At 31.7% G+C, this 23,006-nt stretch overlaps 3 protein-coding genes across 5 annotated transcripts in view; all 3 read left to right on the plus strand.

Annotated features, from left to right (window-relative positions):
- Window positions 1-1,181: 1,181 nt before the first annotated feature.
- Window positions 1,182-23,006, plus strand: part of LOC126721001 (vacuolar cation/proton exchanger 3-like) — a 30,674-nt gene continuing 8,849 nt past the window's right edge. Inside the window, exons 1-12 of one of the 3 annotated variants that reach the window (XR_007653769.1) lie at window positions 1,182-1,333; window positions 1,425-1,688; window positions 1,800-1,867; window positions 1,996-2,024; window positions 3,050-3,246; window positions 3,388-3,600; window positions 4,148-4,282; window positions 4,689-4,805; window positions 4,904-4,957; window positions 5,577-5,693; window positions 5,922-6,018; window positions 6,345-6,664. Coding sequence is in view for 1 of the 3 variants with exons in the window: in XM_050423942.1 (XP_050279899.1) it covers window positions 1,277-1,333; window positions 1,425-1,688; window positions 1,800-1,867; window positions 1,996-2,024; window positions 3,050-3,246; window positions 3,388-3,600; window positions 4,148-4,282; window positions 4,689-4,805; window positions 4,904-4,957; window positions 5,577-5,693; window positions 5,922-6,018; window positions 6,345-6,373 (1,377 nt within the window). In the remaining 2 variants the exon portion in view is untranslated. Of the gene's footprint in view, window positions 1,334-1,424; window positions 1,689-1,799; window positions 1,868-1,995; window positions 2,025-3,049; window positions 3,247-3,387; window positions 3,601-4,147; window positions 4,283-4,688; window positions 4,806-4,903; window positions 4,958-5,576; window positions 5,694-5,921; window positions 6,019-6,344; window positions 7,856-23,006 lie in introns of those variants that run through there. The other 2 variants (XR_007653768.1, XM_050423942.1) reach the window with 2 other exon arrangements.
- LOC126721644 (uncharacterized) lies at window positions 18,777-19,121 on the plus strand. The gene has a single exon (XM_050424695.1). It carries the CDS (start codon window positions 18,777-18,779, stop codon window positions 19,119-19,121), a length of 345 nt encoding a protein of 114 aa, XP_050280652.1.
- LOC126721645 (uncharacterized) lies at window positions 19,251-19,703 on the plus strand. Its single transcript, XM_050424696.1, has one exon. It carries the CDS (start codon window positions 19,251-19,253, stop codon window positions 19,701-19,703), a length of 453 nt encoding a protein of 150 aa, XP_050280653.1.

Genomic DNA, 23,006 nt, shown 5'->3' on the forward strand with positions numbered 1-23,006 from the left:
CTAAATAATAAGTTATTATTGCGGGTTTCAGTTAGCTCAACTGATAAAGTCTATGATGGTTGTATAAGAGATTTGGGATTCAATCCCTGCTTATACAAAAAACTGATTGGTGTCTTGGTCTGATGATAAAGAACAATCATTAAGAGCGGACGCCATAGATTGAAACTCTTTCTCAAAAAAAAATATATTTATTATTGGTTCTAATTTGAATATATCACTTAAAAAAAATTATTAATAACAGCCAATAACAAACTTGCACTTAAAATTTATTATGAATATATGTAGGGCCAACTCTTACACAAAAGCCAATGAGTCTTAATTAATTGTGACAAAGTTTGTAGCATAGCGTATATGTATGGACATTTTGTTGTTTGGATTGTTTTGTCATAAGAAAAATGTTAGAACTATAACTTGTATCACAACTTATTTACATGACAAGACGTAAACAATAGAGTAAAAATAGTATATCTATATAACTTTACAACTTGACCACTCACACTTGTCACATGAGGGAGTTGTAATTCTAGCGTTTAGTCTTTGTCATGAGCATATACAACTTCTATGATATGTAAGCCGTTTGACATTACTTCACGTGTATACAAAACAAAAATGCAAAGAGAGAGAGAGAGAGAGAGGTTGTAAATGGCGACCATGGGATTGACATCCAACGTTTCCTCTGACTGAAACGGAGAAAGAGAAAGAAACAAACATCAACGTTCATATTGTTCACGGGTTAGTTTTGTTTGGTTTTTTGGTTTTTTTTTTTTTTTTTTTTTTTTTTGGTTATAAAATTTTGTTTGTTTAAACAGAAAGAAAATGAAACAAAAGAAGGAATGTCTATTCTGTCTTAAAATAGAATATGAAAGCCGACCATTCCGGGATGTAGTGGCTCTAGGATTATGTCACCTAATTCTCCGCGTTCTTCTTCATATTTTTTTATTTTTTAAAATTTTCTAAACAATCAAACCATTTAAAGCTATTGCCAATTATAGCTTCTCCAACCTTCTGGGTCCCAAGTCCCAACCACAATTTCATTCTGAATGATACACATAAACAAGAAAAATAAAACAAACCCACTTCAAGAATTCCATTTTCTTTTTATCATTCTTCTAGATGATTATGCTGATCTCTATTTTACCAGAAAGAAAGAAATTGGCTTTTGTACATACATTTGTTTTAACTGTCTGTTTCTTTTATGTGATTTAATCAGCAAAGAACGTGATGCTTGAATATAGAAATGGAACCCTTCTTCGTTATTTTGGCCTAGCTGTACCTCATGGATAACTATAACGACGATACAACGCCAATTGTTCCGATCCATTACAATTTGGAGGTTCATTTTTCTTAACTCTTCTTCTTAATTTGTTCTTAAAAACTATATATATGTGTGGCATTTGCCAACTTTTTTTCCTTGTTAATGACAGATGGGGTCCTTAGATGGAAGAGCAGTGATTGAATTTGAGGATGAGAGCCTAGTTAGTCCTGCTGCTGCATCAATTTCTACAAACAAAAATTCTTTTCATGAGATTACACATATATCTTCTGCTACTTCAGCAAAAAATTATAAACAACACATGAGGAATAGTGTGATCGATAGCATCAAGATCGTAATTTTCTCAGCCAAAATCAACATACTCATGCCACTTGGCCCTCTAGCAATCTTGGTTGATAAAATGTCTGGCAGTCATGTGAGCAAACTGTGTTTATGCACATTAATTAGTATCTTCTTCTATATCATTTTTATATGGACGATATATTGTGTATTGTTTTGATGATTTGTTTCTTCAATTGCATTTCAGGGTTGGGTCTTCTTTTTAAGCTTATTGGGTATTATACCTTTGGCTGAACGTCTAGGTTATGCTACAGAGTAAGCTATCTCACATCTTATCTATAATGTTAGCCAAGTACTTTTTCGTTTTAGTGCAATTCTAACTTTGCATTTATTTGGATTGACAAATGAAGTATTTTACAATGCTTGGGCTTGCTTTGATGCAGGCAGCTGGCTTGCTTTACTGGACCAATAGGTAATTTTATTGCTAAATTTCTCCACTTGTAAATCTTTAATATTCATAAAACATGATTTTTTTTTTTAGTAAGTGTAACATGAAGTTTTAGTTTATGTTGATCTGTTATGCAAGATTTCAACACAAATTCTGTCCTTTTGTGTGATTTTAAGCTTTGTTTCATTAACATTAACAGAGTATTGACTGATAAAATAATTGATAGCATAGTTTTAAAATAGGCATAAACACATACATTGAACTGATGAATTGGGTAAGGCACATCATTACATGTTATTTGGTAAAAAGTTAGTTTCATATGTTGTTGTATTTGTCTTAAATACTAAGGCTGCACTGAAAGTTGCTTATTATACCTTAAATCTAAATATCCTGAAAGTATGCACCATTAGCATGAAGTTTATTACATGATATTACAAGAAAGAATAATAATTTCCATTTCATGCAAAAGATTTTTTTCATTTTCTCTCTAGGGCCTGTTTGGTTGGAGATTTCTAGTATCGTTGTTTAAAATGACATGAGAACTGTGGTTTAAAAAGTGTTGTGAAAACATGTTTCAAATAACATGTTTTAGTGTGTGAAAAAATATAATTGTGCGTTTGGTACGAGTGTGTGTGTGTTTTTTTTTTTAAAAAAGCTGACAAGCAATTAATATTTTTTTATTCGAGGAGAGAGAGAAGTCAGTTTGTGTTATCTCTTCTGTCGCTAAATGTTGTGTGTTAATTTATGTTAGTCTTGATGGCTCACTTGATAATATGTTATCCTTTCTTCCAATAATCTAGAGAAATCCATCCCTGTCTATTGACAATAAATCTGGATTAGATCAGGCCAATTAGGATGTATTAGGCTATGCATTTTTGAATGGGTTCCTTGACCCGTGCTTAATTACTTACTAATGGAGGCTGAATTAAAACCTTATTCCCACAATCTCCACTTATACAAGTTACATGGGTTTTGTGTGTGTATGTGTCACTGTGACTGATAATTTTCTAGTTTGGATAACTTGTTATCCCTTCATTTGAGCTTTGCAGTTGGAGGTCTTCTAAATGCTACTTTCGGAAATATTACAGAATTGATAATATCAATTTATGCATTGAAGAGTGGCATGATACGTGTTGTTCAACAGTCATTACTGGGCTCAATTTTGTCTAACATGTTGTTGGTGCTTGGATGCGCATTTTTTAGTGGTGGAATTGTGTTTTATGAGAAGGAACAAGTGTTCGATAAGGTATGTTTTTCATCACTGGAGAAGCATATTTACTATTTAGCCTTTGAAACAGTAGAACCATATTTGGTTGACTGCACTTTCTCTCTTGATTCATTCAAATCTTGGTTAAAAATAATGTTCAAATTATTCAATTCTTTTCAGGCAACTGCTTCAGTGGACTCTGGTTTGCTGTTAATGGCAGTCATGGGCCTACTATTTCCCGCTGTCCTTCATTCTACACACACAGAGTTACATTTTGGGAAGTCAGAGTTAGCTCTTTCAAGGTTTAGTAGTTGTATTATGCTTGTGGCATATGCTTCCTATCTTGCTTATCAACTGAAGAGGCAGAAGAATCAATACATTCCAGTTGATGGGGTGGGTACTTTGATATCAAATTCTTACATACATTCTCTTTGGATCTTTGCTTTTGATGTTTGACATTGAACACATTACACAATATTTACTAATTTTACACCGTCAATCTTCTATAGGGTACTGGTAAAAGTTTAAATCATTGTATTATCATAATTTGTAATGTGGATCTGTTACCAATTTATTGTTTTGTAAACACATGATGAATTCCTTTAGGTTCAAAATTATGCTTAGAACTAGTACTAAATTTTTTATATTGCTTTTCTAGCTATTTCTACCCATAGTAAGTTTCTTATAATTGCATTAGATCAACATGTATTAGATTAGTTTGTATATTTCTTATGATATGTGTGAGATTAATAAGAAGATCCGGTCCATGATCAAATAAGAAACATACAATGTGTAAGCTTAAGCAAACAGTAGAATGGTATGGATAGACTAGGTTGTAATAGAATATTCATTCAGTTCTTATATAAGCTCTTGAAAGCTTGTTCAAGTTTCTACTTTTATCTGTTATTAATGGTTTGTCTGATAAATGGAATAAATTCAGGGAGAGACTCAGACTGAAGAAGGTTCGGATGATGAAGAAGCTCCTGAAATCTCTATGTGGGAATCAATAATATGGCTATCTATTTTGACTGCATGGGTTTCATTCCTCTCAGAATATTTAGTTAATGCCATAGAGGTAATTATATGTTGTGAATCTGTGCTATTCTTTGCACGTCTTTAATATATCTTCTATTGGGATATTGATGGATATTGATAGAGGTAACTTCTGAAGATGAAAACTCATATTTTTTACCCCTTGGTGGAAATGGTGTGTCTATTTCTTTATTTTAAAACTGTTTTAACTAAATTATTATTGATCTTTGATGGATTTTGTTCATCAGATGTCCAGTAGTTTTTTCAACAAAAAGAACCCTTCATCTTCCTCTAATTTATACATAATTTGCATTTCTTTTTAAACAAATGTCTTCTTATATAATAAATATCTTTTTTAGTTTTTTGTATAGTGGAGGGAATTGGTTTGTATCTTTTATGTAGTTCTGGGATGTTCTTACAATAGAAATCATTAATCATTATGCGTTCAGGGGGCATCTGCTTCACTAAAAATCCCAGTAGCATTTATCAGTGTTATTTTGCTCCCAATTGTTGGGAATGCAGCAGAGCATGCAGGTGCCGTTATGTTTGCCATGAAAGACAAGCTTGTAAGTGCTTATACTGCTAGTGGAATTCTACAACTATGCATGACCAATCGTACTTTTTTAATGTACTGAAGTTTTAATTTACTCAATATCTTATGTAGGATATATCTTTGGGAGTGGCAATAGGCTCATCAACACAGATAGCTATGTTTGGGGTGAGTTTCAAACATTATATAGTGATCATTTATTTCTTCTTAATGCCATTTTCTTTTTGAGTGCAACCATAGCATATTTTATTTATGCCCCTTACCAAAAAAAACATTTTATTCTTGCTTTGATGTATACATTTTTCCAAATTGGAGGAAATGATCCTAGCTATATTCTTTGTAAAAGTAATAAAAAGAACAAAAAAAATAATATATATATATATAGGAAGAATTTATTTGGGTTTCTTTTAATATAAGATGTGGTCTTTGTGAACTGAAGTACATTTTTCATCTTTCTTGTGAATTGCTGAAAATGTGTCGAAAGGTGCTTCTTTTTCTCTTTGTTGATTGTGGCAGAACTTGGAATGGTTATTTTGGAAATATTCTTGCGTTGTCTGGCCAATTAGGTTGAAACTCTCTCAAAAAATAAAAAATAAAAAAAAAAGCTTATTATAGTTTTGTAACAGTCCTAAGGAGTGTTGGATCTGCTTAAAATGCTTTAGCACCATGGTTACTTACAAACCTTGTCAGTACTATGGGGTAGTCCATTGTTATATGTAACACTTTTTCTTGCCCTCTTTGTGTTAAGTATCCACTGACTCATATAAAATGGTTGCTATGACTGCAGATTCCCTTTTGTGTGGTCGCTGGTTGGGTCATGGGGCGTCCCATGGACTTAAATTTTCAACTTTTTGAGACAGCTACACTTTTTATAACTGTTCTGGTGGTAGCCTTCATGGTGCAGGTAGGCAGTTGAGCCTTCATTGAGTTAGATGACTGTTATTCTTGGAAAAGATCAATCTACATTAATATTCAGCAATGAGAAGACATTTTCTGATTATAATGTTCTAATAGTGTATTACCACACAAAATGTGATAGACACACAAACATTAAAAATTGTAGTGCCTTTTGTCCGAAAATTTTTACCTTCTGTGGATTGTTCTTTACATAACTACCATTTTGACCATGCAGGATGGAACTTCTAATTACTTAAAAGGACTAATGCTCGTTCTTTGCGACCTAATAGTTGCTGCAAGTTTCTTTGTACATATAGACCCTTCTTCAATTGGTTAGTTATCACCTATTTTACATTATACATAACTATTAGAAATTTTGGATTGCGTCCACTCATTACTATTTATGCCCACAGAGTTACTTTATTTCTTAAATATTATGCTTTCAATATCTTTTGCAACGAGAAAAATTATAATTTTTTAGTAGTTCCACATTTTGGAGGAACAGTTTGTTCTTGGAAAACAAAGAGGAATAATTTCTTAATTGTTGGATAGCCAGTTTCTCTCTCTCACACACACACACACACTTAAAAGACATCTATGTGTTCTAAATTTTTTGTATATGCTTTAACTAAAATACACTGGGAATATGGTTTTGCAGCGGATAAGCCCCCTAAACCAAGTCATTGAGGACATTGTATTATAAAGTGAATCTGCTAAAGATCAAGCTCCACTTTGTGCAGTGATGAAGTGTTTTTGCAGAAACTCCCTAGAACATTGTCAATTCATGGGTAAACTTTAACAAGGTTGATATTTGGAAGCTCAAGGTTTATCTTGTCAGTGCATAGCTTCCGACATTGAACCATTCCACGGTCCAAGTTTAAGGTGTTCTTTGGTGCACTTCTTTGATGTGGTGGGCAATGGATACTTTCTTGTCCCTCACGGACAACTAAAGAAAAATTGTTTGAATATAGGATCTAGGTTTTACATTGAATTTCACAGGGTAGGAATAGTTACCATATATGGCGATACTTTGATCATACCAAAGCCCATTTTTGGCATCAATTCTACGAAGGAGCCATTAACCTTGGATGGCTTTGAGATTGAGAAGCCTAGTTTTGGAAGAAGAGAAGAAGAGGTAGAAAATATTCCCATGGACTTTGCTCCCTATAGCAATAACAATGTGGTTGCAATGATGAGGAAAATGAATTATCTTCCAGGGATGAACTTAGGGAAGACTGTGAAAGAGGCAACTGCTCAAGTTCCAATAATTCCTACTGCCACACCACCTTTTGGGCTAGGTTATAAACCTACTGATAATGACTTGTTAGAAATGGATGTGAGAAGAATGGCCCATGTAAAGGCCAAAGTAAAGGGACCTCCTTGTCCCCCGGAACCCCTAAAGCCTTACACTCCCACATTGAACGGAAAATTTGTCAAAGCTGGAGATAGTCAACACTATTGGAGATTTCCTGAATCGAGATACGATCCTGAGTTAAAGATAATGAAGCCTGGGTTTAAGTTATTCTTTGATTGTGACAACAAGCTCCCAGAATCGAAGAAGGAAGACACAAATTGGGTCCCGACTGATTAGGCTAATTACATGGATCCTGATGCAATGACCACGCTTTTGGGAGATGCCATCTACAATATAGAAAAAGAAGAGTACTAGGAGGCTTGCCAACATGTATTGAAAAGCCAATATGAAGCAAGAACAAATGATGAAGATGAGGAAGGGGAGAAGCCCCAATTATAAGGATGAAGGTAGATACAATAAGAATAACAACAGTGATAGTGATAGTGACAACAGTAGTAGTGAAGACTATGATAACTAATATAGTGGCAATGATAGGGGAGAACCCTTTAGTGATAGAGAGGATGAAGATGTTGGATCTTTCTATGAAGACCATTTTAATGATGATGTGGGCTACTATGACGGAGATCTGGAAGATGATACAAAAGCTGAGGATGTAGATATAGAGGATGATGTAGAAGCTGAAGATGAAGAAAATGATGTAGAAGCTAAAGATGAAGATATAGAGAATGATATAGAAGTTGAAGATGAAGATATAGAGTGTTAGGTTCTAAAGACTTAGAATTTAATGTATTTAGAACTCTAATGTGTATTGTTGGCAAACTATGATCAAAACAGGTTGTTTAGTCTTGTTTAGACTTGCTCAAAGTTGTGTTTTTTATGTAAAGTTGGATTCGAGTTGATGCAGAATTGATAATGCATTTCGGTCTGGCTCGACCGATCGAAACTTAGGCTCGATCAATTGAAAATCGGGCAGAATGCGTTTTTCTGCAGAATTCCAACTCAGCCCTAGCTCATTAAAATGTTTAGGGTTTTATATTTTTGCCCTAAGTATAAAAGGCAAACCCTAACCACGTTTTAGACGTTGCTCATATTGCAGTTTGTGTAAATCTCTTGTGAGATCTGTGAGGAGCTTTCCTTTACACAAACTTAGGGTTATCAAGAGGAGATTCGTTCAAGAACTTGATGATCATTCAGTTGCTGCACTAAAGTACTTAAAGAAACACAAGCGGGCGTGCTTGTACTTGCTGGAGAATCCAAGAAAGAAAGAGTCCGTGGTCTCGGAGCTTGCACGTAGTCGTGTCAGTAAGTTTCTACTGGTAGCAATAGGATGTTAGTGGTCTAAGGCTTAGTTTGGATTGGGCTGAAAACCAGCGCTTCTGCGTTTTTCCCTTCTTTTTTTTTTTTTTTTTTTTTTTTTTTTACGCGTTTTTGAGACTTGCGGCTACTGTTCATGCATTGTTCAATGAACAGTAACCGCAAAGTTTGACTTTTCTAACTTTTTTTTAGCCAATCAGTGCACATCGTGTACTGTTCATGGACCCACAAATTTCATTTTTCAGCAACTTTTTCATTAAAAATGGATCCCATGGTACTATTCACACATTTAAAAATTATTTTGTTACAGTGTTTTTCAATTTTCAGTTTCAGTTTTCAGTTTTCAGTTTTCAGCTGTATCCAAACGGACCTTAAGTCTTATTGTAAAACTTCGATTCTTTCATAGTGGATTCAGGTTTACCTTGAGGATAACTAGGTTAAATCCTCCCTGGATTTTTACCGGTTTGGTTTCCTGGGTAATCATATCATTGTGTTATTTATATTTCCGCTGTTATGCGTGACATGATTGTTTGGTTGTGATAACCTAGATTTGGAATTTAGACTAATTTCTTTTGTTTAGTTGAAAAAAAAAAATGAAAGGATGGAAAGTGTAATTTATATGAATTTACTTTTATGTTTGTATTACATAAGATTTTTTTCTTAAGAAAAAGTTACTCATAATGTTTTTTAGTAGTATATAAGATATCTACACACAATATGATAGATATGCATAATTCATCATGGACTAATGATGTTTTAAAAGTTACTTATTAAATATCTATATTACACTTAATGTAATTATAAGTAATGTTACATCACTCAAAAAATTTTAGTTGGATACAAATTTGATAAATCCACCGTTGGATTATATTATCTTCAAATATTTTTCATGCTTGCAAAATTTCAAAGTGATTAAAGATAAATAGCTTTGTCATCAATCAATTGTTTAAATTCAAGATTTTGTAGTTTAAAAAATGTATAAAAGATGAGTTTATGTATCGAATGGTAATTAACATCCAATTAGCATGAAAGTTGGCATGCATGTTAAGAACATATAGAACTTGCAATCCAACGGTAGAATTTTCAAAATATGAATTCAATAACAAGTTATTAGTTAGTGTAACATTGTTTAGAGTTATACTGGGTGTAACTTAAACCCAACCTTACATGATGATATCACAATTATTTAAGTAAAATAATTTTAAAAAATTAATTATAAAATTTAGTAATATGAGAGAAAGAAATTGCACTCTAAGAGTCCATTTTCATTTGGGAATAGTTTATTTAGCTGAAATTGAAAATTTTTTGTTGAAAGTACTGTAAATAAAACTAAAAGGTAGTTGAAATAGTTGGACTCATGAATAGTACCAAAAAATGCAATGGAGCTATGAATAATAACAAAAATAAGCTTAATAGTAACAAAAATAAGCTAAATAGTAAAAAAAACTGGTTCTTTAAACCAATGACAAACACAACCTAACTATGCATAAAGACATAAGACAAAATGAAGCTTTTATCATTTTCTTCAACAACAAAAATTTAGCCAAAAACAAAACCATAAAGAAGGAAAGAAAGGTACAATATATTTCAACATTAACGTTTTTTAAAAAATAAGTCACTTTTCAAAGGGTAAATTACCTATTTGATCTCTAATCTTTATTTTGTGTGTAAATTTGATCTCTAACCTGTTGGTATTATGTCAATTTGGTCTTTGATGGATGAAAAATTCTCACTTTATTATTAAGGGTAGATATAATTTTGATACAATACCAAAAGATTATAGACCAAATTGACACGTTTAAAAGATCAATGACCAAATTAATACACAGTATAAAGGTTATGGAGCAAATAATTAGTTTACCCTTTTTCAAAAAGTATTGTTTTGGAAAGTTATCTCATTTTCCTATGTTTGACAGTATTTTTTGGAAAATTGTCTCATTTTTCTATATTTGGTAGGATCCTCAAAAATAATATAAAGTTGTTTTCAATAATTTTCATATTGCCTCTTAACTTTATTTATTTAACTTCCTTTATCTAGCATGGCATGAGATAGATTTTTTTTTTTTTTTTTTTTTAGCAGAAAACAATCTCTAAAAAACAAGTTATATTCTTAATGAAAAATATTGTGTCCATAACATTTTGACAACATTTTTACTACAAATATTTATTGGCAAATTGTTTTTGACTATTATTAATGAGCAAAAATGTAATTTTAGTGATGAGTTCAAATTAAAACCAGTAACAATCTTCCATCTAAGATTTGTTATGAAAGTATTCTAGAAATATTATAAACGTAGTACTTCTTATTTTCAATAAAATTTGTCATTGACCAAAGATAATTACATTTTTTTTTCTATTGCTATCAAACACAATAAAACGTAGAAAACTATATTCATAAAAGTTTTTTCATCGAAACAAATGGAGATTCTTTTCCCTCTCATGCCCCATTTCTCACCTCATTTTCTCTCGTAATTCAAGAGATTTGCTTTTGGTGGGGCCTATGTGGAAAACACCCAAGACCACCGGTTTTTTCCTCCATTTTTTATTGTTACCAAACAATGGAAAATGTATATTCTCCCTCCACTTTAATCCTTTAATTCTTTGTCCACTCATGTTTCACCTCAATCATACAATGTAAACTTTTAGGACAAATAATAATTTATCAGGCTATAAGACTAAGTAGTATTGAGTTCGAATTTATGGGATAAGCTAGTAGTAATTTATTATCTTCGTCATGTGGGAAGATACATTTCACAATTAAACAAAGTGAGAAATATGGAGTAAAAGGAATTGATTCTAACACACGGCTCATTATAAAAGGTCTTTCATTGAATTTACAAACTCGTTTTATAATGAATTTTCAAGAGCAATTTAAAGAGTTGAGATCTTGTTTTCCGTTTCTATCCATAACTCTATAAGAAACTCACCCCCCAAGTTTTTATTTACAACCTATTTTGCACTGTAACACGATTGCCTTAAAGTTGCCACCAAATATTCTCATAAAGAAAAAATTGACACACCACCAAAAATGTGGTGGCAACTTTGAAGGCAAACGATTTTTAAGGCAGACTTGCAAAGAAGCTACAACAATTGCACACCCAATTTTTAAGGAGACTTGAATAAGGTATGGACCCTATGGGGGCCAAAGCAATTTTTGAGGAGTCACGAATAGGTCATCTCGATCCCTTGTCTCCCTGGTGGAATTACAAATAACCGTACATATATGTAATGTAACATCTCTCACATGAATTTTTACTTGAAAAAGTATAGGCTCACAGCTTTTGTGCCATCATTTTTAGTGCAAATTTCACATATTTGACTGTGAGTCGTAGAAAAAAAGGGTAGGTCTGTGTAAAAGTGTCAGGGTTGATCACATAAGTTGTGGTTGAAGTTATAACAAATAATATTGTGTTTAAAGATCTATCTATTTTTTGTAATAGATCCGCAGAAATACATCTTTTGTCCCTATGTTTTGGGAGTGCTTTCAAGTTGAACCTCGTGTTTTTTCGGTGGTCAAGTTAGTCCTCTTATTTTTGAACATCTAGCCAATTTAGTCTCTATCGTCATCTCAATGATAAATAATGACTACATGACTAAAGGATTGCACATTTGGCAAACTTAAAACTTACGTGATTAATAAAATAATAATAATAATAAATTTTAATTTACATTAAAAAATATCATGTCACCATTTATATATTAAAAAAAATGAATCATAAAATTATAATAATAATAATCTGAAATTATGATTTTTTTTTCTTAAAAGAAAACATAAATAAAGTGAAATTAATAAATAATAAAACTCTAAGGTCAAATTTTCTTTTTCTTTTCTTTGCAACCAAACGCAGCATAAACATTGAAAAAATCTCAATTGGTTTCCGAGATTGGGTTGTGATGTTAGATTGTGGGTTTTGGAAGAAAATCGTGGTACTAAATGTATTTGGTAGTCAAGAAATTGAAAGAAAATAATATTGTAGGCTGAGATATTTTTTTTTAATTCATTTTTATTTATCTTTAAATTAGGAATTAATATTTCTATATATATATATATATATATATTAATTTTATGGTGTGGATTTTTTAAATAACAATTAAACTTTTTTATATTCATTTTATTAGCCTAGCAAAGTTGAAGTATGCCAATTGTGCAATTAGTTCGCTACATAGGCATTTTTCGTCACTCAGATGACAGTGGTGACTAAGTTGATTTGAAGCTCAAAAATATGAGGACCAATTTGACTACTAAGAAAACACGATGACCAACTTGAAAGAGCCCCAATATAATATATATATATATATATATATAGAGAGAGAGAGAGAGAGAGAGAGAGAGAATTGGTTGTAGCCTTAAGTTATAACTTTACTCAATATATTTTTATTGGAGATGAATTTTGATTCGTCATTGAATTACATCTTCTTTTTATATCCTCCATACTTGCAAATTTTCTAGAAAATTAAAGATCAATAGTTATGTCATCAATAAATTGTTTAAATTACAAGTTTTTGTAATTTAAAATTATGCATAAAATATAAGCTTATAAATCATATAGTAAATAATATCTGATTAATACAAAATTGGACATGTGTATTAAGAGCGTAAAGAACATACAATCAGTTAGCTACATAGGCATTTTTCATCACTCAGATGATAGTAGTGACTAAGTTGATTTGAAGCTCAAAAATATGAGGATCAATTTGACTGCTAAGAAAACACGATGACCAACTTGAAAGAGCCCCAGTATATATATATATATATATATATATATAGAGAGAGAGAGAGAGAGAGAGAGAGAGAGAGAGAGATGGTTGTAGTCTTAAGTTATAACCTTACTTAATATCTTTTTATTGGATATGAATTTTGATCCATCATTGGATTACATCTTCTTTTATATCCTCCATGCTTGCAAATTTTCTAGAAAATTAAAGATCAATAGTTATGTCATCAATAAATTGTTTAAATTGCAAGTTTTTGTAGTTTAAAATTATGCATAAAATATAAATTTATAGATAATATAATAAATAATATCTGATTAACACAAAATTTGACATGTGTATTAAGAGTGTCAAGAATATGCAATTCTACAATTAGATTTTCAAAATATGTAGTAATATTTATTTTATTGAGTAAAATTGTAGCATAAGGCTACAACCAACTATGTAACTAAACTTTGTTTTATATATATATATAAACTAGTCATTAACCTATACAATGTATAGTAAAAATTTTAATTTTAGATTTTTTGTCTAAATATGAATCTTGATAAATATGATAGTATTAATAGTATTTCATTTTTATTTTCTAAATATGAAATTAAATAATTATAGTTGTTGTTAATACTCTTTTATTTTTATTGTCTAAGAATGAAATTTTAAAATATGGTAATAATATTATTAATAGTTTCTTATTTTAATTTGTGGCAAGAATCAGATGGAAGATTTAAATATAAAATATGATTTAAATTAGTTTAAAAACTATGTATTATAATATAAATATGTAAAATTGTAAGACCTTCAAAGTTTATGTTGCAAAATATAATGAGGTCGACCGAAAGTTAGGAAAAAGTTTACCTCCAAACCTATTTGGAAAAATTTTCATCCAAATTACTATGTGGTGGTTAAAAAAAAGGCATATACCTATATGCACTTTTAGTCACATAACCTATTTTATTTATGAGTTATGTGACTTGTTTAAATAATGTACATGGACGACTTTCTCAATCGCTATGTAATAGATTGGAGGAGATTTTGTCTCAAACGTTAAATATCTTTGATTTTATATAGTATATTGTAAATTATTGACTATAGATTTCTATAACATAGGGTGAACTCCACAAAAGCAAAACCCACCCCATGTGAGATGTTCTCAGAGCACCCACACCAAACACCATTTGACCCCATTTATCAGATGTTCTAAATGCCATATTTTTTGCAACATGCTACAGTAGAGTCACAAATTTGCCACGGTACGGTAAGCTGTGGCATATGGATTTATTAATTTTTTATTCCTCTTTCTCTCTCATATCTCTTTCATCTTCTCCTTCAGCTATTCAGTATTCACTACCTCCATCTCCACTCACCCATACTCTTTCTTCTTCCCTCTTCCCTTTTGCTCTATTCTCTTCCCATTCATGAATATGAGCCACCACCGATTTCCTCTCTACCATCACTAATCTATAAAATCTCCTTCACCGATTTTTTTTCCCCTTTTGTTCACTCTCTCCTCTCTGTTCTATCTCAGAGTCGCCTATCAGCATGGGTCTGGTTGTGGGTTTGTGATTTCCGATTGTGATCAACGTGGGCGTAGGTCTCTGGGTTGTGGGTTTGTGACTTCGAATTGTGATCGGCGTAGGTCTCTTGGTTATGGGTCTCTCCTCTCTGTTCTATCTTGAGTCGCTGATTCCATGTTCGTTGTTCTCAGAGTCACCGATTCGCTGTTCTATCTCTGAAAGTTTCATCGATTCACCGTTTCTCTGAAGGTTTCATCGATTTGTTCTACATCTACTGCGTACAGGTAAGTTCTCTGTCTTCTCTGTGATTCTCTTGGTATTTCAATATCTACTTCTATTCTCTCTATCTTCTTAGTTCATATGTGCTATGTTATGTATTTGTTTCATTAATTCCAGCATTTAGGCTAAAACCATATGTACCAAAGATCTAATTCCAGCATTTAGAATTTAGAATGATAAAGAGTGAGGCGTGGATTCACAAGTGTCTGTGTGTGTGTGTGTGTGTGTGTTAAAGGTGAACCTATCAGTCACAATTTCACGAAGCCATATATATATATATATATATTAATAAATTGTTTGCAATAATTCCTGTTTTTGTGCATTCAGATATGCATTTGATTTTTTATTTTTGGGGGGCTCTCTTGGACTACCTAAATTATTTTTATCTACATATCTATTTAGAGCATGGACTCAAGAAATTATTCATCATTCACTGATCTTGTACGGGGGAATATTAATCTTGAGGATGAACTTTTCGGTGTATCTAAAAGTAGTCCCCTGTTAGTCGAAGATTCTCCACTGAATGATGAAGTTGTCACTTCTAAGAAAAAACCAGCATGTGGTGTCAACTTCAGTGCTGAGGAAGACAAGCCGCTTGTAGCAGCATGGCTCAATACCAATGTCGATCCTGTGTATGGTAATGAGCAACATAAAACAACATTTTATGGCAAAGTTGCAAAATACTTTACGGACCATAAGACTGATTCTACACGTAGTGTTGCATCCTTAACAACCCGATGGGGAACGATTAATAGGGAAACAGTTGAATTTTGTGGGTCCTTAGCTAAAATTGAAGCAAAGAATGAAAGTGGAACCACGACTCATGACAAGGTATAAATTTTGCAATGGTCTTTAATATTTTTAGGTTTACAACACAAATGAATTGTTTGAAGAAACTAATTATGTTATATTTATTTAATTTTTTTTAGATTGAGAAAGCAAGGGAATTGTTTAAAGAAATTCACAGTTACGTTTTTCATTTCAGGGCACTTACACATTGTGCTATTGACGCTGCTAATTGGGCTGAGAGGCCAGTGTGTAAGTGCCCTGAAATGAAATCAATAACTTTAAAAGAGGTTTGATTGCAATATCATATTATGTCACACTTGTTGTAAATTGGCTACTTGTATAGATAGAATAGTGTATGATATATGTTGCCAGCTCAAAGGCTTAAGGGCAAATTGTTGTAGGTTAGGCTTCAAAGATGGTATATACCATGTTTGGGCTCAAAGAGATTTTATTAAGCACCAGGGGACTGTGAGAACAGAGGACCAAACTTTAGGGGTCATAAAGAATCAAGTGAAGATTAAAATTGAAAGTAAAGGTGTACATCCCAACTCTAGTATGAACAAAAAAACCTGTACTAAATGGGGTATCTCAAATGTTGTGTTTAAGCCTAAAGTTTGATATGTGTACAGCTCTCCAGCTTTTGCAAATTTTTCTTCCTGCTATTTGCCAAGCGGATATGTGGTTGTTTAGTTTTGCATTATCTTGTATTTTGGTTTGTTTGTTGTTGGGAATTTGTCCCTGACCTGCGTATATGGGTAGTCAATCTTGGTTGTGTAGTTAGATACTGTTATTTGGTTGTTGGGAGTTGTTTGCTCTATTGCAGCTGTGGCTGGTTTTCCAGCTTGTTGCTTAATAAAATTCACTTGATTATCAACAAAAATAAATAAATAAATGAAATGCGATGGTAGTGTTCAAAGTTATGTCTGCTATATGTGATGTTATTTCCATGTTTCAAAATGGATGGACTCAATAATCTATTAAGTATAATTTCTGAAATATGGATGATTTCCTATTACTAGTCCATTAAGTGGATCAACCTTATTCTGTTTCTTTGCTCTTTCAAATATGCATGCCCTTTTGTTACATTTTGTAAGATCAATCACAATTTTACTTGGGGAAGTTTTTGCCATTTCCCCTTCTTGTTATGTGGTTTCTTGTATTTGTTTTCATGGTAATCTCAGTTATTCTTTGTTTTTTTGGTGAATTTAAGTTTTGGGTCATTCTTATTTTTTGGATTCTTGTTCTGGGCAACTCTAGTTCCAGCTTTATTGCTGTTAAATTTGGCTGCTTTGGCTTTTAGCTTGATCAATTCCATAGAAATTTATTGGTTAACAATATTCTAACTATGCCACTTTCAATAATAGTGTCGTTGAGATGGTTTCTTGTGAAATTTTAGTTTAGCTAAGTAAAATATATTGGGTTTTAAGCTGTGAAAATTTCAGTGGTACTAAGAAATTTTCTTTATTGGAATCTACATGTGGGTGCATTCTTTTGTATAAAAAAAGGTTATTTTGTGCAATATTTGAATCTTTGTTCTGCTTTGACATGAATCATATCAATGCGAGAAACACCATAAGAATTTGATTGGTTTTAGTTGTATCTGTAGACAATTTATTTTATTCAAGTGTTACTAAGTAATAATGTGATTTTTGAGAACTCTAGTGGATGAACCATTGGTACTTTTGCGGATCATCCGAGACATATTACTATTTTCTGTTTTACTAGTTTTTGAACTGTAAGAATGGCTGCATATATGCCTCTCCTGAACATGGTATGATAGGGGGTTTGGTTTACTTCATCAATAATGTGGCACCTTCTCAATCAGTCCATTACAAGATTCACATTAATTTTGATTTTTTTTAAAACTAAAAAATTCATTAAAATGAAAAAAGGGCACTACCCAAAAACACAGGCTGTATACATAGAGTAAAGCATGAAAATAGAAAAAGCACAGGCTGTATACATAGAGTAAAGCATGAAAACAAAAAGAGAAGGAACTATATCTGAAAAGGAGACATAATAGAAAGCATAAAAATAAAAACATAACTAGTGGATGCTTCAAGGAATCCAGAAATTATAAGAGTCCCACGACTGAAACTGCAAGAGACTCCAAAGTCCAATCATAGAGAGACTGCAAATATATATTTCAGTTTCGCCACACTGTGGCATCCATTTTGATTGATTGAAGATGACTGATAGAAATGTCTCTTTTGTATGCTCAAATTCTTGTTCTTTTCTTTTTTTTAACCTTTTAATGTGCTTTTGGTTCTTAACTGATGAATTTCCCTAACTCATGATTGCTAAATTACTATGCTGAATTTGACATCAGCACCCCAATTTTCTATCCCATGTAATTGGTGTGGTGACAGCTTCTTGATTCACCTAGTACAAAAAAATGTGGTTTCTTGTATTCCATTTAACGGTCATATATCAATAACTTTATTTGTTTTTTAATACTTGAGAATCCACTCATTATCATATACTTGTGCTGCTATTACTAAAAAATTGTTTGTGAAGATTTAGATGATTTATTTATGTGGCAGTTATTTCTTGTAATCTAAAATAAATAGTTAAATATGAGTATTATGTAGCTGGAGAGCTCAATGATGTGTAAACTTGCAAATTTGATATCTTAGAGAAGAAGGCCCAAATTTAAATAGGCCTATATTGCCGTTTGGCTAGACTCACATTATAGATTATAGATTTTATATGATATGTGCTTATCCTTCTTTTTTAAGATATTGCAATCAAACCTTCTTTTAAAGTTATTGATTTCATTTCATATTATGATAATGGCATCTATATTGATAATTGCTTTCTAATGTTTTCTTATAGTTTATCTCCATGGGTTGTTCTTTTTTTCGTACGTGAATTGCTTGATGATGACTTAGATGAAGATGAGATAATTATAAAACTTCTCACGGGTTCGACATCACAACGTAAGCATCGTCGGTATATCGACCGTAATCATTTGGCAGGCCATAGAAGGCTTTATGATGACTACTTTGCTGAAGAACCTGTATATCCTCCCAACTTATTTCGAAGGAGATTTTGAATGAGGCATTCTCTTTTTCTCCGAATCCTATCTAAGGTAGAAGCTCATGAACCTTACTTTACCTAAAAAAGAAATGCTACCAAAAAGCTTGGTCTATCTCCCCTTCAAAAGATGACCACAGCACTGAGGATGCTTGCTTATGGAGTAGCAGCTGATTTTATGGATGAATATGTGAGAATAGCAGAAACCACTGCAATAACCAGTTTGAAAAAATTTATTGCAGCAGTGGTTGCTATTTTTTCAGAGGAATACTTGAGGTCACCAAACAATGAAGACATCGCTAGATTGTTAGCCCATGGCCAAAACCGTGGATTTCCAAGCATGTTGGGAAGTATTGATTGCATGCATTGGAAATGGAAAAATTGTCCAACTGCATGGAAAGGGATGTATTGTGGTCATATTTGTGAGCCAAGTATTATTTTGGAAGCAGTGGCTTCATATGATCTTTGGATATGACACTCATTTTTTGGGTTACCTGGGTCAAATAATGATATTAACGTGTTGAAGCGGTCTCATGTATTTTCTGAGCTTGCACAAAGATGTGCTCCTGCAATTAATTACTCAATCAATGGTCATGATTACACAATGAGATACTATCTTGCCGATGGCATATATCCACAATGGTCAACATTTGTGAAGACAATCCCAAGGCCACTAGGAGCAAAAAGAAAATTATTTGCAAAAGCTCAGGAGACATATAGGAAGAATGTAGAGCATGCATTTGGAGTGCTTCAAGCACGATTTGCAATTGTACGTGGACCTGCACGTTTTTTCTATCATGAAACACTACAAGACATTATGAAAGCATGCATAATTCTTCATAACATGATTATTGAAGATGAGCGAGATGAAGCTGAAGCAGTGGACTTAGATTATGAACAAATTGATGAGATTTCATGTACACCAATGTCACGTGAGCCAACAAATGAATTTACTGAGTTCATTCAAGTTCATCAATGCATTAGGGATCGAGAAGTTCATTCTCAACTCCAAATGAATCTCGTTGAACATTTATGGCAATTACAAGGAGAGTCATAAAAACTTTTGGTTTTGTTTATTTATCTCCTCTTCTTTATGGAGTTGCCATTAAAACTTTTGATTTGGTTTATTTGTTTCATTTTGTTTTTATGAAGCTACCATTAAAACTCATTGGCTATGTTGTTTTGTTGTGTTAAGTTTAGTATTAGCCAATTGTTTTGTTGTTTTAAATTTAAGTACCATTTGTCATCAAGGAAGTGGCAAGCTCAACTATGTTTAATTCAATGGGTTTTGTGTGAGTTAATGTTATTGGATATGAGTTATTTGTGTAAGTTTTCTATGGACAACATTGATAGTTTAGTTCAGTTGAAACAACTTCAACTTGACAGGTTGGCTTTTAGATTGCATATGTTTTTGGCTTTTGATATGAGCCTTGGTATTTGGTGTTATCTGGGTGCATGCGTTACTTGCTGTTCTATATAGCCCGGTTGTGCTCAGAACCTGTTTGTACTTGAGTTTTGTTATCTAGCCTTGTGGTTTGTTCAGACTGAGTATATTTTTGAGTTCTTGGTTTCTGGATAGGTCTTGTTTTGATCAGTTTGAGTTCTTTGACACAGGAGACAACTTCTTTTGCCCATTTGCTCTCACTCAGTGACAGGTTCAACGTGGTTTTTTTTTTTTTTTTTTTTTTTTTTTTGAAGGTGACAGGTTCTATGTTTTTTTTATTTTTTTTTTTTTAAATGCTTAAGAAAATATTAATTTTTAAAAATATGACAGTTGAATTAAGAGGATTGTTTGAAAATGTTACCGTTAGAATTGATGAGATTTGAAAAAATGACTGTTGTAGAAACAAATATTACCGTTAGATACAAATAATAAAGAAAGAATAAAATAAAAATTAAGAAATAATATTTAAATGAATTGGTAAAAATATAGAACATCTGATAAATGGAATATTATAAAATGATGTGGTAAAATAATAAAGTAGGCTTTTGGTGTGGCAAAATGGCATAATTTTTGCAACGGCTGCTACGGATGCTCTCACAAGTGTATAACCTACCAATGAAAACTTTTGTGATAATTAGAAAGAGATTTAAACTATAAAGTATAAACATTTTTTTTGGAGATACCAAAAGGTGCTTGTTGCCAATGACAAAACTAAAATTTTAGTTAAGGATGGCAAGATTAAGATAAAATATTGAAAATAAATTTTATTTTAAAATATTTATTAATATAATAAAAATAGTTAATTTATTAAACAAAATATTTGACTAACATAGAAAATATAATGTATATGTAAGATATACTTCTTCTTTTTTCCATGCTTAGCTCCGATTTATTTGTTCAAGTATGGTATTATAGTTATTATAATCATTGTTATGCTAAAAGCCTTAAACTACTTCATAAATATATAAATATATATATATATATATATATATTCCAAACAAGTAAAACAATTAAAATAATCAATAAATTCTCATTACTATATGAAGTAAAAAGAATAATATAAATATACAACATTCAAACAAATCATTTGAATAATTAAAAGTAATATGAGAAAATAAATTAACATAGAATCCAATTAAATTCTCAATTTCGTATCACGTGTCTATCTTTTTTCTTTTTCTTTTTTTGTCAAATGAGTTATTGGGTTCAAAACTTTGCTCTCTCTCTCTCTCTCTCTCTCTCTCTGAGATCTCTAAAGTGATTTTTTTTATTTAATAGTCTCCCTCTCTTAACTCTTTCAAGTGCTAGAGGTCTCTAAAATACTAAATTTGTACTTTTAAATCATAGTACATTATTATTGCTAATAGAATAAGAAATGGTCCCCAAAATAAATCCAAAACACGACTCAAATTATTTTAAAGAAAAAAAAAATGCAAGCTAAACTATTTCAATTTGACACACTTCATCCCTTTTTTTTTTCTTTTTAGAAAAATAGTATTAATAACATATAACAAATCCCGTGCATTGCACAGGTCACATCCTAGCTTCCATAAGCCAACTAAACATTAACATTATATTATAAAAACATTTATGCTAACTCCAATGCATTGAAGAAAAAAAATGTGATTAAACAAATAATTAACTTATTGCATCACTTAATAACTAATTTCTAATTTTCTGACATTTACTCTATAGTCTAAATTCTTGTTTCCCTTAATTTTGTAATACATCATTAAGTTAACAAAAAAAAATTTCTTCATGTTATGGCAACATTACTTCATGTTATCACTTTAAAATATTTTAAACATTCTATATATAACCGTTTTACTTAATAGCTTACAACATTATTCGTAAGGGTGTCAATGTTCGACCCAACCCGCGAACACGACACAAACCCGATATGAGTTTTTGCGGGTTAGGGTTGTGCCTTAATGGGTTTGGGTCATAAACAGGTCGACCCGAAAGCGACACGATAAGAAATGTGTCTTAAGTGGGTCAACCCGCATAACCCGCAATAAACACGTTTGACACGCCAATTTATTTGTGTCAACCCAAAATGACTCACTTAAAATAACTTGTTTAACTCGTATAACAAATAATATTCATTTTATTTTATATTTGTCAAATACCTTTTATATCCAACATATATTTTAAATTTAAAAAGAAAAGTGAGTAATTACAAAAACTTACAAGGGATATAATTGAAAATTGAAACTTTACAAATCCTAGATCTCTAAACCCTACAAACCCTAAATCTTTAAACCTTCTTATAAATATCTAATTTTATTTTATTTTTTAATTTCAGGCGCACTACTTACTCTACTATCTTATAGTATCATGCCCAATTCTCAAACTTAAAATCTCAAATCAGTTATTGCTCTCTCTCTCTCTCTCTCTCTCTCTCTCTCTCTCTCTCTCTCTCTCTGGATGATAATTGTAGTCATAGTCAGGATTAGTCTACTATTTGCTCCAATTCTTTCAATATTGATATTTAGCATTTGGCGAGTTCCAAGAATATTATATTTTTGTTAAATTATGTTATTTTTGTTAAACTATGTTATTTTGAATTTGGGTTGAAGTGTATGCATTTCTTTTGGAGTGTAAAGAATTTATTTCTAGATGAATGTTATATTTTTGTTGAATTATATTATTTTGAACGTGGATTGAAAACTTGAAGTGTATGCACTGCTTTTGGGATGTAAAAAAAAAAAAAAAAAATTATTTCTATATGGATGTTACATTAAATATTATGCAGGTTGAAATGGGTTGTGTTACATTCATGTCAACCCAACACAACTCGTTTATTAAGCATGTCAAATGGGTTGGGTCAGGTCAACCCACCTTATTAACAGGTCCGGTTAGGGTTGAATAATCATGACACGATTATTAAATAGGTCGGGTTAGGGTTGAGCCATT

The sequence above is a fragment of the Quercus robur genome, chromosome 4, assembly GCF_932294415.1.
Source record: "Quercus robur chromosome 4, dhQueRobu3.1, whole genome shotgun sequence".
Classification (NCBI taxonomy): Eukaryota; Viridiplantae; Streptophyta; class Magnoliopsida; order Fagales; family Fagaceae; genus Quercus; species Quercus robur.

Bases quoted from the DNA above. Each gene is read 5' to 3' on its own strand.
- LOC126721644 (XM_050424695.1), top strand. From the start codon at position 18,777: ATGACCACAGCACTGAGGATGCTTGCTTATGGAGTAGCAGCTGATTTT.
- LOC126721645 (XM_050424696.1), top strand. From the start codon at position 19,251: ATGAGATACTATCTTGCCGATGGCATATATCCACAATGGTCAACATTT.